Genomic DNA, 15,645 nt, shown 5'->3' with positions numbered 1-15,645 from the left:
GGTCCTGGGCGTGCGAGGTTGTACAGGCTGAAGGTATTGCATGCGTTCTCTCCGGTGAGTTGCAAAGTCTTGAATGAAGCAGGGTTTAGAGTCAGGTGCAGGGGCTGGGAGCTGGTCAGGCAACCTAAGCGTTGTGCCGCACACAAGCTCTGCTATGTTTGTCTTGTCTAGCTAAGGGCGGCCACACACGTGCAGTTTAAACTGAGTTACAACTGTTCAGTTATAACTGTCAGTTGAAACTGCATGTGTGTGGGTATCTCAGTGATACTGAGATACCCACAGACGTGCAGTTTCAACTGACAGTTATAACTGAACAGTTGTAACTGTCAGTTTAAACTGCACGTGTGAGGCCGGCCTAAGACTTTGATGTTCGTATACTGAATGCCCCCTTATTGTACCAGAACTGGTTCAGGGATAGTACGTTGAGAATATCAGCCATCTCAGGGTCTGTGGTCTGAAGCGTTTCTCCACAGTCACGCAAAGGACGAATTTTGTTTCTGGTTTTCTATTATCAATGTATCTATAGAACTCCTTGAAAGACGCGGACAACCTCTACTCTTTACCATGTTTTGATGGTTCTCTCATTCTCTGAACCCCGCCCGCGCGAAAGGATGTAGTCTTGATAGGCAAAACCGATACGGTTGGCTTTTATTTTTAGCAGCGATAGATTTTTCCTCTCCTTAATCGCTTTTCCTGTCTTTCGTGTGAACCATTCAGTTTACCGACGTTCATCTTTGACTGCTTCATTTGGTACAATCTGTGACTGTTTTGTTATCCTCGGCAAATGTAATTGTAATTTCGAACTATGTTTTTTTTTTAATCTGTATTTGATGTATTTGATTTATTGCCAAATAAAATTATTATCACCGATAGAATTATTATTATTATAATGCGATCACGGAATGAGTCCCATGAGTCCTGAACATTGACACCTACATCAATTGCCAGCGCAATTCCTCTTCTCAATCCAATAAGATCAGTTCTTCTCAGATCAAGAATGGTGCGTCCGTGTTTTTTTTTCCCTCGAATTCAGGCACACGTTTTTTAAATCTAACGACATTGTGACCACTTCCCCCTAGGGCCTCATCTACAGATACATTGTGTACTATGTTATTTTCAGTGGTAAGAGAGAGATGGTAGTGAGGAGGGAAAGATACATGTCGGGAGGGGAAAGTGAAATAAATGTATATGTATGACGGATGAGAGAGAGAGCTGGCGGGGAAGGAGGGAGATGTGTGTATATATATATATATATATATATATATATATATATATATGTATATATATATATGTATGTGTATATATGTATATATATATATACATGTGTGTGTGTGTATTTACCTAGTTGTATATTACGGGAAGGGGAGCTATGCTCGTGGGGTCCCGTCTTCATTTCTCATTTTATCTAAACAATTTTTTTTTTTTTTTGTGTGTGTGTGTGTACAATAGGGTCCCTAGAGAAGTTTTGTACTGGAGCTTAGGAAAGAGAGGAGTTCCGGAAAAGATGACAAGATTGGTGAAAAGGATTTATGAAGGATAAAAAAACAACAATGCAGACAAAAATATTGGTAAATTGAATTACTCCTAGTTGAAGTAGGACTCCATCAAGCATCGGCTGAGCCCTTTTCTCTTATCGTGTTGGACACAATAACGATGGACGAAAGAGATATATGAGCTGTGGAATTTGCTGTCCGCTGATGACATTGCAGATATGAAGGAGGAACTACAGGGGAGATATTCGATATTGAAAGGCAACATGGAGAGGTAGTGAATGAAATTTTTATTTATGTATTTTATTTGTTTTATGTATTGTATTTGTTATTTACATTATTATAGTTTTTATTTATTAATTTATTATTATTAATATTATTTTTTTCCGCATCCGACCTAGATATGGACCAAAAGGTCTCCTGTCGACATGCTCCGCCTTTGTAATCCTTTGTAAAGTGAATACACAAATGACAGAGGTAATAACGAGCAGCAGAGAAGGCAATGAGGAAATAACTGTTGTAATTTCTGTTTGTACATATCTTTTTGTTTCCTACTCTATGTATCTGCTGAAGAGGATCACAGTCAGTGGTCAAAATATACGGTTTGCTCTGTATCTCAGCTTGTTTTTCTCTAAGAGTGGGTTTAACATGTGTGTGTGTGTGTATATATATATATATATATAATGTATATATATACATATATATATACATACATATATATATATAATATATACATATATATATATACATATATATACACACACACACACATATATATATATATATACATACATGTATATATATATATATATATATATATATATATATAGAAAGAGAGAGAGAGAGAGATTCTGACAGCTTGATGTAAGTGGGAGTAGGAAACACAGGACCCTTACTCTGAGTTTATTCTTGACTAGATTCGCAGGTATGCTTTCTCAAAGGAATGGTGTACAAAATGGCTTGTGGGCATTATATATGACGGACACCTCACTAGCTCCCTGTATTGCCAGAGTTGGCGACAAACGTGGAAACTACCGAATTATATATTTATTGTTTATATATTAAAAATGATTAACAATAGTAATATACTACTACTACCACTAGTATTAGTAGTAATTATGATAATAATAATACATATATCAAGGGCTTTTCCTTCCTCACAAGGGAGGTAACCAAAGTCATAAGCATAAATCCATTCGCCACATTCTCCACTACCATTCACCACCCCTCTTGGTCCCTCCTGGATGACGGGTCATCCCTGCATCTCATACTCATCTCACCTGACACGCAATTCAAATTTCACGCCATGTGAAACTTTAATTGGTTGATGGCGTCAATCCCAGAACGACCTTCGGGGCGCACTGTTAAGATTTTGTTCATGCTTCGTAATAACATGCGAATAAATAAAACATATTTTTCCACTACTGGTATTGTCTGGTTTAGGCAAGCTCGTGCAGTGGGGAGGGGGGGGTGCTGGGGGTGCCCGAGCACCTCCCCTTTGCCCTGTGCCCCTAAAGTGCCCTTCACACAAATATATAAAAATTAATGAAAAATTATTTCTCACAGGCTTTTTCCATTTTTTTTACCATTCAAAAATTATAATGTGGACAATGGTGTTGCTTCCTACCGGATAGTTGCCAAATACGAATAACACAAAAGAGTGAAGTGCCCAATTTCCAGCCCAAAGCACCTGCCCCTTGCAATGTCTGTGCACGTTACTGGGTTTAGGTAATTAATATGTATGAACAAAACAACTGAAAGTCACGGAGTTTTACCGTCAATTCTCGGTTCCTCTTCAAGAGCCTCTTGTACATGGCTATGCCTCACCTACTGTAGGATTTCGATGAGTAATGGAGGTCTTGAGAGTGTGATGGACTAGGTCTGAGCTCTTGCATTGTTTAGAACTTTTATGTTGTGTGCCGTTACCTCTACCTAAAGCGTCGTTCACACAGCGCTGTTTTTATTCCCCTTAGACAAGTCTTAATTCACTAGCGGCCAAAATCACGAATTCACAGCATCTATTTGGCGCTGCGATAAAATTAAACACGTTCAATTTTACCGCTCACGTCTAGCATTTCAGTAGCGAATGAATAAGCTCGTGTCTAGCATCAAATGCAGCGCCGTGTAAACCGGCCTTAATGTAATTACTCACCTATTTACCTATCTACACAATATTGGGCATATACTTTTTTACCAGTGTCTACTGGTTCACGTCAAGTGACATCGCAATGCCACCCATGTAAGTCCTGCTTGTCGCATTATATTGTCTGTCCTGGTTAGGGATTTCACTACATATGATGGGGCCACTGCCCCCTACATGGTATCGATGTCATGTGATCAAATGGCGCGTGACTGAATGTTGTCACCAAAGTCGCGTGACTGAATGTTGTCACCAAACGTAGCGTGGCTGAATGCCATGTGACCAAATGTTTAGATACTCCCATGCACACAGCCCATGTCATGCCTATTATAATATAATAAGTGAACTTCAATAGTGTCGTATGTGTTAGCCAATTTCCTGGTCAGTGACACTGATCTGCAATTCAAGGATTTCTGTCTTCCTCATTTAAAGAATTTATATAATTTTAAGTGTATTAGATTGGTTTTGTATTTACTGTCATCAATGAACACAAATATCAAATATAATTTTTAGTGTGACTTATAGTTGTAGTTCCATGTAATACGTACAGATAGTTAATTTACTTCAAATTTATTGTGTTTGTTCCTTACGCTCCACACAAAAGTGTTGTTGGTGTGCGTTATGGTAGAGCGCTGCATGAAGTAAGTTTAGTTTTGGGATTCTGCAACAATAGCATTATCGATGAGACAAAAGTGCAGCACACTGAAATTTATGAGAGTTATAGAAGTGTACTTAAAGCATTTTCTTTCTTCCTGGCTATGAAGTACATGATTGTTTAACCTTGGCTTCGTTCTGTTTACAGTTTGGTAGGCCGTGAATCCAAGTTTTGCATTTTGTTTTAGGTGTCAGACCTTGCCTCAAATTCACGTACAGTTTCAACTTGGTCTATAATCTTAATTTGCATTTATCTAACTTACATTTGATTTCACGTATTGTTCCAGCTTTAAATATATCGCCCTCTAAACTATTCCAAGTATTTATGCATATCTAAATGCCGGGTAACTATTTCTTCGTATCATTTAGTCTTTCATAATTTGTTTTCATGACCTCGTAAAACCCTCATATCCCTGATTGAGAGATTGTTCTATCAATGTAGTCCAACCCTTATTCTTATAGTGACCTGAATACTATAACCATATCACCTTTCTGGCTTTCACTAGTGGACTTTAGTCCACTTGAACAGTCACTTCAGAGACTTTATTTTTTTCTAATTGAGCCAGGAAGCTGATCTTTTTTTTTTACTGAAAGTCATGCTCATCAATCATTGTAGTCAATCCAAGTTTCATTGAAGTTTGCTAATGGATACTGTACTTACACAAGCAAAACCTTATTTTATTGTGCAAAAATAATTGATATTCAAACTGCTACTTGTCCCAAACTATTTGGACTTATGTGTAGTGCTGCCTTACAAGTTACATGTGCTTTGGCATTTTTTAAAGAAAGTATTTGACATGCTTGTAATTATCAACATTCAAAATGTGTAGATTCAGTGGTTATTTTTTTGCTCTATTGATAAATTTACCTCCACAGAATTTATTGACTCTTTATAATATAAATATGAAGTATAAACCATTTAAGAAAATCCACTATTCAACACATCAAAATAAACTATGTTCAGAATTTAGAACAAAATGTCAGCCTGCAAATACATGAAAATAGACAAAAAAATTGTCAGAGTAGTAGTACGTTGAATGACCTTGCTTTAGGAGTGTAGGGGAGATTGAGGAAATGGCCTTTAAAGTTTACCTGAGGTTATTACTCTCCAGATATTAATTTAGTGGGGCTGATTGGTAAAATATGCATAAATTATATGATGATTCATTATTCAAGTAAAGGCATTCAAAGTTTCCAAAGATAGAGAGTGGTAGCCCCTTACTGATAAGGGACTGCTAATCTCTAATCTTCACACTTCCTCATGTATTTATGCTTGATTTTCTCCCATTCTCTGCTGCAGCCCATTTCTGTTTCAATGGTCTAGGCATTTTGGTAATTTTTTGAAGTGCACACCCATGCAACATCGCACAAGGAAATTAGATATTCATTTTATAAATTATAATACATCAATGTAATATATGTTTTTCTTGGCAGAAATTAATAAAAAAGATTTGCTAAAAGCAATACATTAACAAACAGAGCCACAATGACTACTTGAGATACCTTCTCTGTTTTTATAGATGCATAGGTTGAAGAAATTCGATTCTGATAAACTTGTCTAACCCAACCTAACTTACCTAATCTAACCTAACCTGCATTTAGCAATGCGTTACCTGTAATTCTAGATGTCATAAGGGTCATCATTGTTGTCCAGGATGTTGATGGTCAGTTTTGGCATCTGACTGGACTGCAGGGTGTAGAGGAGTTTCATAGCATGAAGAAAAGCATGAAGTTCAGCTCTGTAGCACTGTTTTAAAAATATGTAGCATGGTGACATAACTTGGAGTGGGAGAACACCCAGTACACAGCATCAATGCCATCGTCAAACTGACATTGACGGGACTGGATAGATGACAACATGGCATCTCGAACCTATCGTTTCAGCTCTGTTCGGTAGTGTATTTACTTATAGCAATTTTTTTTTTATTGGTTTCCACCAAGAAAAACATATATTATGTTGATGTATTATAAGTTAAAAAATTAATAATTAATTTTCTACTGCTATATTACATAGGTGTGTATTTCTATAAAAAATACCAGCAGTTCGAACACTTGTAAGTGTTTGTAGTCAGTAGGAAACCAAGTGGAAGCAAAGAAAATGTGGTGCATAGTAAATGTCAACACAGTCACATGGACCATGCATCTACTAATTTTACCTATTTGCGTTTCTACTTGTGTTGTGGCAGGAACTGATGCACTCTCCCTCCTCTCACACACACACACACCAATTTTTTTTTTTTTTTAAGTTAAAATACATGAGGACAGTAGTGAAGCATAAGATGTCAAGATGGAGAGCAGTAATGAGCAGCGTACCGCAAGGTTCATTGCTTGCAACAAAAATGTATTTTGTCAATATCAATGACATGATGGAAGATACAACAAGCTATGCCAACATGTTTGCAGATCACACAAAAATCATGAGAAGAGCAAAAAATACTAAGGCTGGTAGACTATTGCAAAAAGACGTAGACACTATTTTTGCATGGAGCCAAGAATAGGAAATGAAGTTTAATACTAAAAAATGCAAAGTACTGGAAATGGGCAGTAGTGGCAAAAGACTGTCCGTAAACTACTCCTTGGGAAGTGAACCCATTACAAAAGCCTAAGAGGAGAAAGATTGATGAGTGTTGATAAAAGATGACCTTTCACTTGAGAGATGTAACAAGATTGGGAGAGACATATGGACTACTGCAGAAGATCAGAGATGGGGAGGATTATTGAGGTGAAGGAGGAAAATCTTCCAAGTGAAATTCCTTTTCACTCGCTGCTATAATAGTCTCGACTGACTCACTAGCTTTAAATCTTTTAGAAACGTTGGCACAACTGGCACTTGCTTTAGAATCCTTTTTCACTAGAAAGCTGTCTAGAGACATTTGTTTTTGTCTACGCTTCAAAATTTGGTGAAAATGCGACAGCATTATTATTGAATAAATTTGTAGCAAGCATAGCCACTGCCACATTAGGGTGATACTTCTCAATGTATGATGAAAGAGTATCTCATGCTTTAAGCATCTCCCTTATTGCACTGGAAGGCTTTTGCTCTGCTGAAGCTATTACCTCCTCCTCTCTTGACAAAATCTCCTCCACAACTTCCTGTGAAACAGAATGCAATTCCATAAGCTCTTCGGTGGCCAGCTCCTGTCTCTGCTCTTCCACAAACTCGTTGATGTCATCGCTATCCACCTCCAGACCTGTTGTCTTGGCCAGAGACAATATGGTAACTACAGAGTCCACAGGCACTGACTCAAACCCCTCAAAGTCATATTTGACAACACTGTCCAGCCAAAATTTCTTCCAAATTGAAATAGGGGTTCACTTGGTGACCCCCTCCCGTGGCTTGTTGATCATCTTGAATCAGGCAACGATGTGGAGGTGATCTTACCAAAACTCTCAGAGTGAGATTGGTCCTCTCAGTCACCTCAAAACAGTTTGAAGAGTGCTTTACTCATAGTGTAGAGCTTTTTAAAGTTTGAGATGACCTGCTGGTCCATGGGCTGGAGTAAAGGAGTGGTGTTTGGAGGCAGGAACTGGATCTTGATGAATTACAATTCATCAAGGAGATTGTCCTTTAGACCTGGAGGATAGACAGACAAACATTTTTCACAGAAGGACCACCTCATTGATCCACTTAATAAAAAGGTCACATGGGACCTGAGCTTTGCTGTTGGACCTCCACACCACACTTAACCTTCTCTTCTGGACTTCACATTTCTTGAAGGCTCATGGATTTTCTGAATGGTAAATGAGCAGTGGTTTCAGTTTCATATCGCTGTTTGCATTGTCACAAAACAGCAGTGTGAGACTCTTTCATTGGCTTGTGGCTGGGCAATATCTTCTCTACTGTTATATAGGTTCGCTGCTGCCCTTGTGTCAGAGCTTGCTGCTTCACCATGCCTCACAATGCTGTGGATGCCAGTTCTTCTCTTAAACTTCTCAAACCACCCACGACTTGCCTTGAATACTTCCTCTTTGTCCATTGCTACTCCTGGCATTTTCTTAACAAGGTTGGCAAAAATTGCCTTATAGGAAAAAGTGACCACGAACAATTTATTTTCAGTTGTTAGGTGAGCAAATAGAGCCAATGAATAAATCACACAGGCAAGGTAGACTGAACTTTGGGAAAGCAGATTTCTTAGGCTTGAAAACATTCTTTGAAGGAGCAGTCTTGAAGGAATTCATGAATACCCCTAGAGATGGGAAATCTTTCTAACATTTACAACCTAGGAATGAATGAACATGCTGAAGATTAGTGAAAGGAAGGAATACAAACAAAATTGGATGCGAGAATGCAAAAATAGAAAAAAAATGTTGATACAGCTTGGGGTAAATGGAAAATGAGAAAAAAATTGAATATAAGAAACTTATAAACAATCTAGAAATATATAAATAAGAATCTACAGAGAGGAGGAAAAAAATTAAAAGGGTTATTTTAGGTAAATACAAAGATAAATCTAAGCTGTATTACAGGTCCCTCAATGACAAAATTAAATGCATGCGAGATATCACCAACCTAATAGTGGGTGGTGAGGCTTTTGAGAAGGTTTCACCTTGGGTAAAAATAATGAATAGACGTTAACAAACTGTCTTCATAGAGAAATACTTTTAGGGGAAGGAACAGTCCTGTCAAATGACATGGAACAACTGAAGGTCAGATGTGACCAATGAGAACTCTGAGATTGGCCTTTACATGCAGCTATTATCCTTTATACTACAACTAGAAAATTACAACCAGTACATTAAACAGAGGAACTAATGTACAACCAGAAGTCAGTAAAAGTCATTACTCTTTGCATTGATCCCAATGATACAGACCTTAGGAATTTTAAACACTTCACATTTAGTTAAGTTAATTTGTACTTGAATGGATTTGTTTATAACCTGTTAAATTATATACCTAAACTGTTTTGGTAAGTCTTATTTGAAATAAGGTTATATATGGTACTGCATATGTTACCTAAGTTAGTCAGCATTTTAGAATTCTGTAATTTAGGTTATGACCAATGTGAACTTTTATTCAGTATTATTATTATGTCCCAATTTTCTTGTGTTAAGTAGATAGTTTATGTGTTATTCATTAAAAGTGTTGACCATCAATAACTGGTCCTCTGCTGTAAGAAATAATTTATTTCAAATTAAGTGAAAAAGAAGATACAAAGAATACATTGCATTGGTTATTTCCTTTTGAGATACTAGAATTAATAGAACACAGGGTTGTAGTATTTTCAGTGCCTTTTTTTATGTCTTTAGTTTTACATTTTCTTTCTCCCAGATAGTAGAAAGGAGAATGCTTTCAACATGGAGATGGGCAAGAGGTCTGCAGAATGTTATTACCAATACCCCCTTCAAAGTGCCAACATTAAATCCTGCAGTTATCTGTTCATCAACGTCAGCCCTTGCAGCAAGAGCAAACTTTAACCTAACAAGTAAGATAATAAGTCGGCAGTACTTTTATGATTAATTCTACTTTCAACATTGTTTACAGATTCTTCCTCTTTCCTCCCAATTCCTGGTCTCTCCTAAGGCTAATTTATTCCCCATTTCCTTCATCCCTACTGTTCACAGTTTTGGCTGCGGTGTTTCCCCTCCCGTGTATTTACTTAATTGTATTCGCCTAATTGTCATATACAGTAAAGGAGCGACACTCGTGGGATCCTCTCTTATACCCCAATTATCACACCTAACTTCAAATTCGTGCATGGCTCTAAAGTGGGTAATATCTCCATATTTTCCAATTATTATGTATAGATTTTATTTCATGTATTGTCCCAGCTGAGGCTATATCACCTATGCTCTTCCACATATTTATGTATCTATATGGAAAACTTTATTTCTTCACATCATATATAAACATATTCCTTAATTTGTTCTCATGACATCTTAAAGCCCTCTCTTTAATCAAGAGATCTCTTTTGTCACTGTAGTCTATCCTATTTAGTGACCTGAATACTTTAATCATGTCACTTCTTTCTTTTTAATCTTTCAAAGTTGGAAGACCCAGTGTTTTTAAGCCTTTCATTGTATGGTTTATCTGGCAGCCCAGTCCAGTATGGTTGATGCCCTTTGTTATTCTCTTGATCTTGTTTATATATTCACTGTGTAGGGACCATACCACTGACACATTCCAGTCTTGGATGGATGAGTTTTGATGAATTTTTTTCCTTCATCTTGTCATCCATATAGTGAAAAGATACTTTAATGTTCTGCAGCAGTTTGTACATCTCTCCCACAATCCTGCTGATAATTCTGTCAGGTTACAGGTTGTCTTTTATCAGCGTTAATCTTTCACCTCTTTTGCTCTTGTAATGGATTTACCTTCCAATGAATAATTTAAAGGTGGTCTTTGCAGCCATTGCCCATTTCCTGTACTTTGCATCTTTTTTTAATTGAAATTAATTTCGCACTCTTGGCTCCATGCGGAAATAGTGTCTAAATCTTTTTGTAAAAACCTTCAGTCCTCCTCATTTTTCACTCTGCATATTATTATTTCATCATCAGTAAACATGCTAGCATAGCTTGCACATTCCATAATGTCACTGACATAGACAAGAAACATTATTGATACAAGCACTGAACCTTGTGGAACTCCACTGGTTACTGCTCTTCATCTTGACATTTTATCCTTTACTACTGTCCTTACTCACTGGCCAAGCAGGTAAGGGCGTCGTTACTTGTGGCGAGGGGAAGGCGGTTCGAATCATGCCACCGGCAAAGTTAAACCAAGGGCATGGTTCATTAAACTCCATGCTACAAAGTCCTCTGAAAGGGGCACCGTCATAGCCTCCCATTAGGGGGGAGTTTGTGATGTTAAGCCATATCATCACTGTCCTCAAGTATCTTCCCTTCTAAAGATATCTCATTACTTTCAGTAGTTTCCTTTTTAGCCCTCCAATGTGCTCCAATTTCTACATAAGTCAATTGTGAGGTACTTTATCAAAAGCCTTCTCTAGGTGTAAGTACACACATGGTGTTAACACCAAAACTACAAGACAAGACAAGGTTAAGTAGTGCAGAGGATGTCAAACTCACTTGGAATAGAAACCCTACCTTTATCCAGTATTCTAAATATTGTATGCACATTTTTATTATTTGGTTTTGTGACTTCTCACAGGAATTAGGACTACAGAGAGTAGGATGCCTAGTCCCACACTCTGTCCCATTTTAGCTACTTTTACTACTCAAGGATTAGGAGAGGAACAGAGGGAGTAATTGGTGAGGAACAGTGTGGGTTTAGGAAAGGTAGGGGTTGTGTAGATCAGATTTTTGTGGCAAGGCAGATTATGTGAGAAAGCTTTAGGAAAAGGCAAGAATGTTTTTTGGACCTTTATGGATTTGGAAAAGACTTAAGACAGGGTAGCCAGGAAGGCACTGTAGGAGGTTTTGCAGATATATGGGATTGGGGGCGAGCTGCTAAGGGCAGTTTAAAGTTTTTACGAAAGTAGTAGAGTGTGTTAGAATTGGAAATAAAGAGAGCAAGTAGTTTGAGGTAAAGGTGGGACTGCATTACGGCGGTCATGTTGCCATGGCTGTTCAGTGAGTACCTGGATGGGGTGGTGCAGGAGGTAAAGGCAAGGGTAATGGGCAGGGGGACTGGAGATTGTTAAAGAAAATGGGAAAAAGTGGGAGGGTCAGAGGAGGGATTAAGGGAGTTAGTGACAGGGTTTGGAAAGGTATGTAATAAGGGGAAGTTGAAGGTAAATGTGGGTAAGAGCAAGGTAATGAGATGTACAAAAGTAGAGTATGGAAGTGAGTTGGAAAGAAGCTTAAAGGAAAGAGGTTGGATAAAGTGCATAGTTTTAGGTATTTGGGGTTGCATGTGCCACAAAAGGAAGGAATGGAGGTAAAGGTAAATTGTAGATTGAGAGAAGCAAGTAAATGCCTTGGGGGATTAAAAAGTGCTATGAGAAATAGGCAACTGCAAATGGATACAAAGGGGAGATTGTATGAAGGGGTGCTTGTACCGAGGGCATTGAATGGGGTAGAGACTTGGAATTTAAGAGAGGCAGAGAGGAAAAGTTTAAACGTGTTTGAGATGAAATGTCTGAGAAGTATGGTAGGGGTTACAAGGTTGGATGGAGTGAGAAACAAGGAGATGAGGAGGAGAGCGGAAGTGGAAAAGGAGATGGCAGATAGGGCTGATGAAAGATTATTGGGATGGTTTGGACACATGGAAAAAATGAGTGATGAAAGATTAGTAAAAGAAGTGTGGAAAGCAGAGGTGGAGGGAGTGAACTTCAGGGGACAACAGAGGATGAGATGGATGGGTGGGGTGAAAGGGGCATTGAGCAAGGAAGGGAGAAGGCAGATATGGATGAGTGGATTATGGTTTTTTATGGATGATAGTGGTATGCAAGGAAGGGAGGGATGGCGGATGGAGGGATAGGGGTGCTTATGTGTAAATGATATTTTGACAAAGCCCTAAGGGATTTCTCCCCATTTCTTTTTCTGTATGAGAGGACGGAGAGAGGGGGTCGCTGATTAAGTGAAGCGGCTTTGCTGTGGGTGTACTGTGTCTTGTTGCATTGTGCTTGACCCAGGGCAGTTGGGAGGATGCAGGGATGACCTGTCATCCATGAGGAGTGGAGATGAGAGGGGTGGAAGTAAATTAGTGGGAATGTGCCACTGACTTAACAACTTCTCTTATAAGGAGAAAAAAGATCCTAGTATATAGATAGAGAGAGGTTTTGTGATATAATTAGAGTTTGTAGTTTCAAAGGAACTTTTAGTATTGTATTTTTGTAGCTTTTTATACATATACATGTCATATGTTTTTTTCAACACTTTTTGTTTATTTACATGTTTTAGATTGGATAAAACTTATTTTGTACATATATACATTTCTTTTTTTCCCACAGCAAGATGGGCCCCTTTCCATTCCTCAGTTCAGCAAAGATTTAGAGAAGATAATAAAACAACAGCCATTGCTCTTCTGGATAATGTTAAGCAGGTAAAATATGACTTTTTTTGTGTGTGTGAAAGAATATATTTTTCCCATTACTTTGTCTGCAAAGTGGAGTTATTGTTGTGATAAATACACAGACTTTTTTATTTATTTATTTATTTTTTTTTAGTTAAGGTTTATTCGACAAAATAAAATACAATTTATACATACATATATACAAAATTTTTACAAAATTACTTGTTGGAAAGGGAGAGCATGAAGCAAAGCTTATGGGAAATTGCCCTCCCTTTAAGGAAAGAATTATTTTTTATTTTATTTTATTTTTCATTATTATTATTATTATTTTTTTAATACAAGGCTTTATTCAACATAAAATCTATACCATATTCTGAAAACAGGGAGAGAAGAAATGATAAAGGAATATCAAGCACAAAACATAAATATAAACAAACAAACCTGACAAACATAAACAAACACAACAGCATATTATACATACATACATACATATACCAAGGCTTCTTCCCCCTTCCAAGGGAGGTAGCCAAAAAGGGAAAGGCATAAAAACACTCCCACCCACTCCATCCCTAAATACACTCCACACCCCTCCCACCCTTCCTCTCATCTGAGCACCTCCTGGATGACGGGTCATCCCTGCACCCTGCCCACCGCCCCGGGTCAGAAGCAGTGTCGCAAGACACAGTACATCCACAGCAAGGCCGCTTCATATACACATATACATATAACAACTCATAACAATATAATACTGATGCTTCAGACATACAGAATTGTTAATATACACACATTTACAGGGAGAACACTGGCTGAATACTGACAGCTGGAAACAACATGGCTGTCATTTAAATGCTTCCCACACAGTGTCGCCAGATCAATGATTACAATGCAGTACTACCATAACAGTTATATTACTAAGGTGTTTATGATAACTTATTTGTCTTTACAGGTTCGGCATTCTCCAACCCCAGCCCTCGTTCTTGGCATCTCAGGCCTGATTCCTTTCATTGCTGCACCGGTGTACATTCTTAGTAATGGCACATTTATGCCAGACCTTGCTGTAGCCCAGCTTGCATATGGAGCGAGCATTCTCTCCTTTCTTGGAGGGGTACGATGGGGGTTGACACTCCCCCTTGGGAGTTCACAGGCTCCTGATTGGAGCAACCTTGGTTACAGTGTAACGCCTTCTCTCATTGCATGGCTAGGTCTTCTTGCATCCCCAACTGTAGGTTCCTTAACGGTGATAACTGGTCTTGCATTTGCAGGATACATGGACATGGCTATGTGGGGTTATCCAACATGGTTTAAAGGGATGCGTTTTTGCCTTACTGTTATTGCTATATTGTCTTTGTGGACAACACTGATGTGCCGGTTCATGCTGAACCAACAGAATAAGCAGGGTGAAGAGGAGACATTAATAACACAAGAGTAAAATGTTGATGGATGTAAATATTTATTGGAATTTGTCTTGCAATTATTTATTGTATAGTTAAAAGAGGTATGGAAGGTAGAGGTGGAAGGAGTGAACATGAGGGGATGACCAAGAATGAGATGGATGAATGGGGTAAAAGGGGCATTGAGAAAGAGGGGAATGTCTGTTGAGGAAGGGACTGAGAAGACAGAATATAGGGGTGAGTGGAGAATGGTTGTGTATGGATGATGCTGTGATGCATGGAAGGGATTAGGTGGTGGATGGGGGTTAACCACTTCAGTACGGAACTTAAATCTCGCGGGCAGCAGCCAATGCCAGCCGTACGACGTGTCGTAATAATACTCGCATCATAAAATATAGTCACCGCTTATATCGATCATTCTCTCTTTCACCCGCGAATTTTGAAAACCACAAAGAATGGGATTCAGGGCACATTTGAGAGAATGTAAAAACACAGGGGCGACTACAATAAATATAATCAAGACGCCGATATGGCAGCGTCGCGAATCCACTTGCTCCTCATGACGCCTACGTGTGCGGCACCGTATGGAAGGGGTTAAGGGAGTACGTGTGAATGATATTTTGATGTAACCCAAAGGGATTTCTCCCCATCTCTTTTATCTGTATGAGGGGTTGGATAGGGGGGTTTGCCAATTAAATGAAGCTGTGGATGTGCTGCATCTTGCTGCATTACTTCTGAACCAGGGCAGTAGGCAAGATGCAGGGATAACCCACCATCCAGGAGGAGCCAAGATAAGAGGGAGGGAGGGGGATGAATAGGAGTGGAATATGTGGGGATGAAGTGGGTGGGAGTGGATTTTATGCCTTTGGTTTTTTGGCTTCCTCCCTTGTAAAGGAGAAAGTGCCGTTGTTATATTATGTATATATAGTTAATTGAATTAAGAAAAAATTATAATACGAGAACAAAGAGTATATCAGATTGTCATGGAAAATAAATGAAAGATTACATACCAAATGTTGTATAATTATTGGAAATAATATATATATTGAAGATTTC

The 15,645-nt window shown here is 38.4% G+C and overlaps 1 protein-coding gene across 1 annotated transcript; it reads left to right on the top strand.

The window, feature by feature from the left end:
- Positions 1–4,137: 4,137 nt before the first annotated feature.
- On the top strand, positions 4,138–15,645 carry LOC143034574 (transmembrane protein 69-like). The gene is made up of 4 exons (XM_076200828.1): positions 4,138–4,271; positions 9,554–9,707; positions 13,137–13,228; positions 14,145–15,645. Exons 2-4 carry the CDS (start codon positions 9,569–9,571, stop codon positions 14,625–14,627), a joined length of 714 nt encoding a protein of 237 aa, XP_076056943.1. The 5' UTR covers positions 4,138–4,271; positions 9,554–9,568; the 3' UTR covers positions 14,628–15,645.

This window comes from Oratosquilla oratoria, chromosome 17 (assembly GCF_046742065.1).
Source record: "Oratosquilla oratoria isolate Oo_2021 chromosome 17, ASM4674206v1, whole genome shotgun sequence".
NCBI lineage: Eukaryota > Metazoa > Arthropoda > Malacostraca > Stomatopoda > Squillidae > Oratosquilla > Oratosquilla oratoria.
This window is presented reverse-complemented; position numbering and strand designations above follow the sequence as displayed.

What these genes read in the sequence shown, in the direction of transcription:
- LOC143034574 (XM_076200828.1), top strand. Translation starts at nt 9,569, where the DNA reads ATGCTTTCAACATGGAGATGGGCAAGAGGTCTGCAGAATGTTATTACC. An exon ending in AGCAAACTTTAACCTAACAA is followed by an intron (nt 9,708 to 13,136) that starts GTAAGATAATAA and finishes TTTTTCCCACAG; the next exon opens with CAAGATGGGCCCCTTTCCAT. An exon ending in TTCTGGATAATGTTAAGCAG is followed by an intron (nt 13,229 to 14,144) that starts GTAAAATATGAC and finishes TTGTCTTTACAG; the next exon opens with GTTCGGCATTCTCCAACCCC.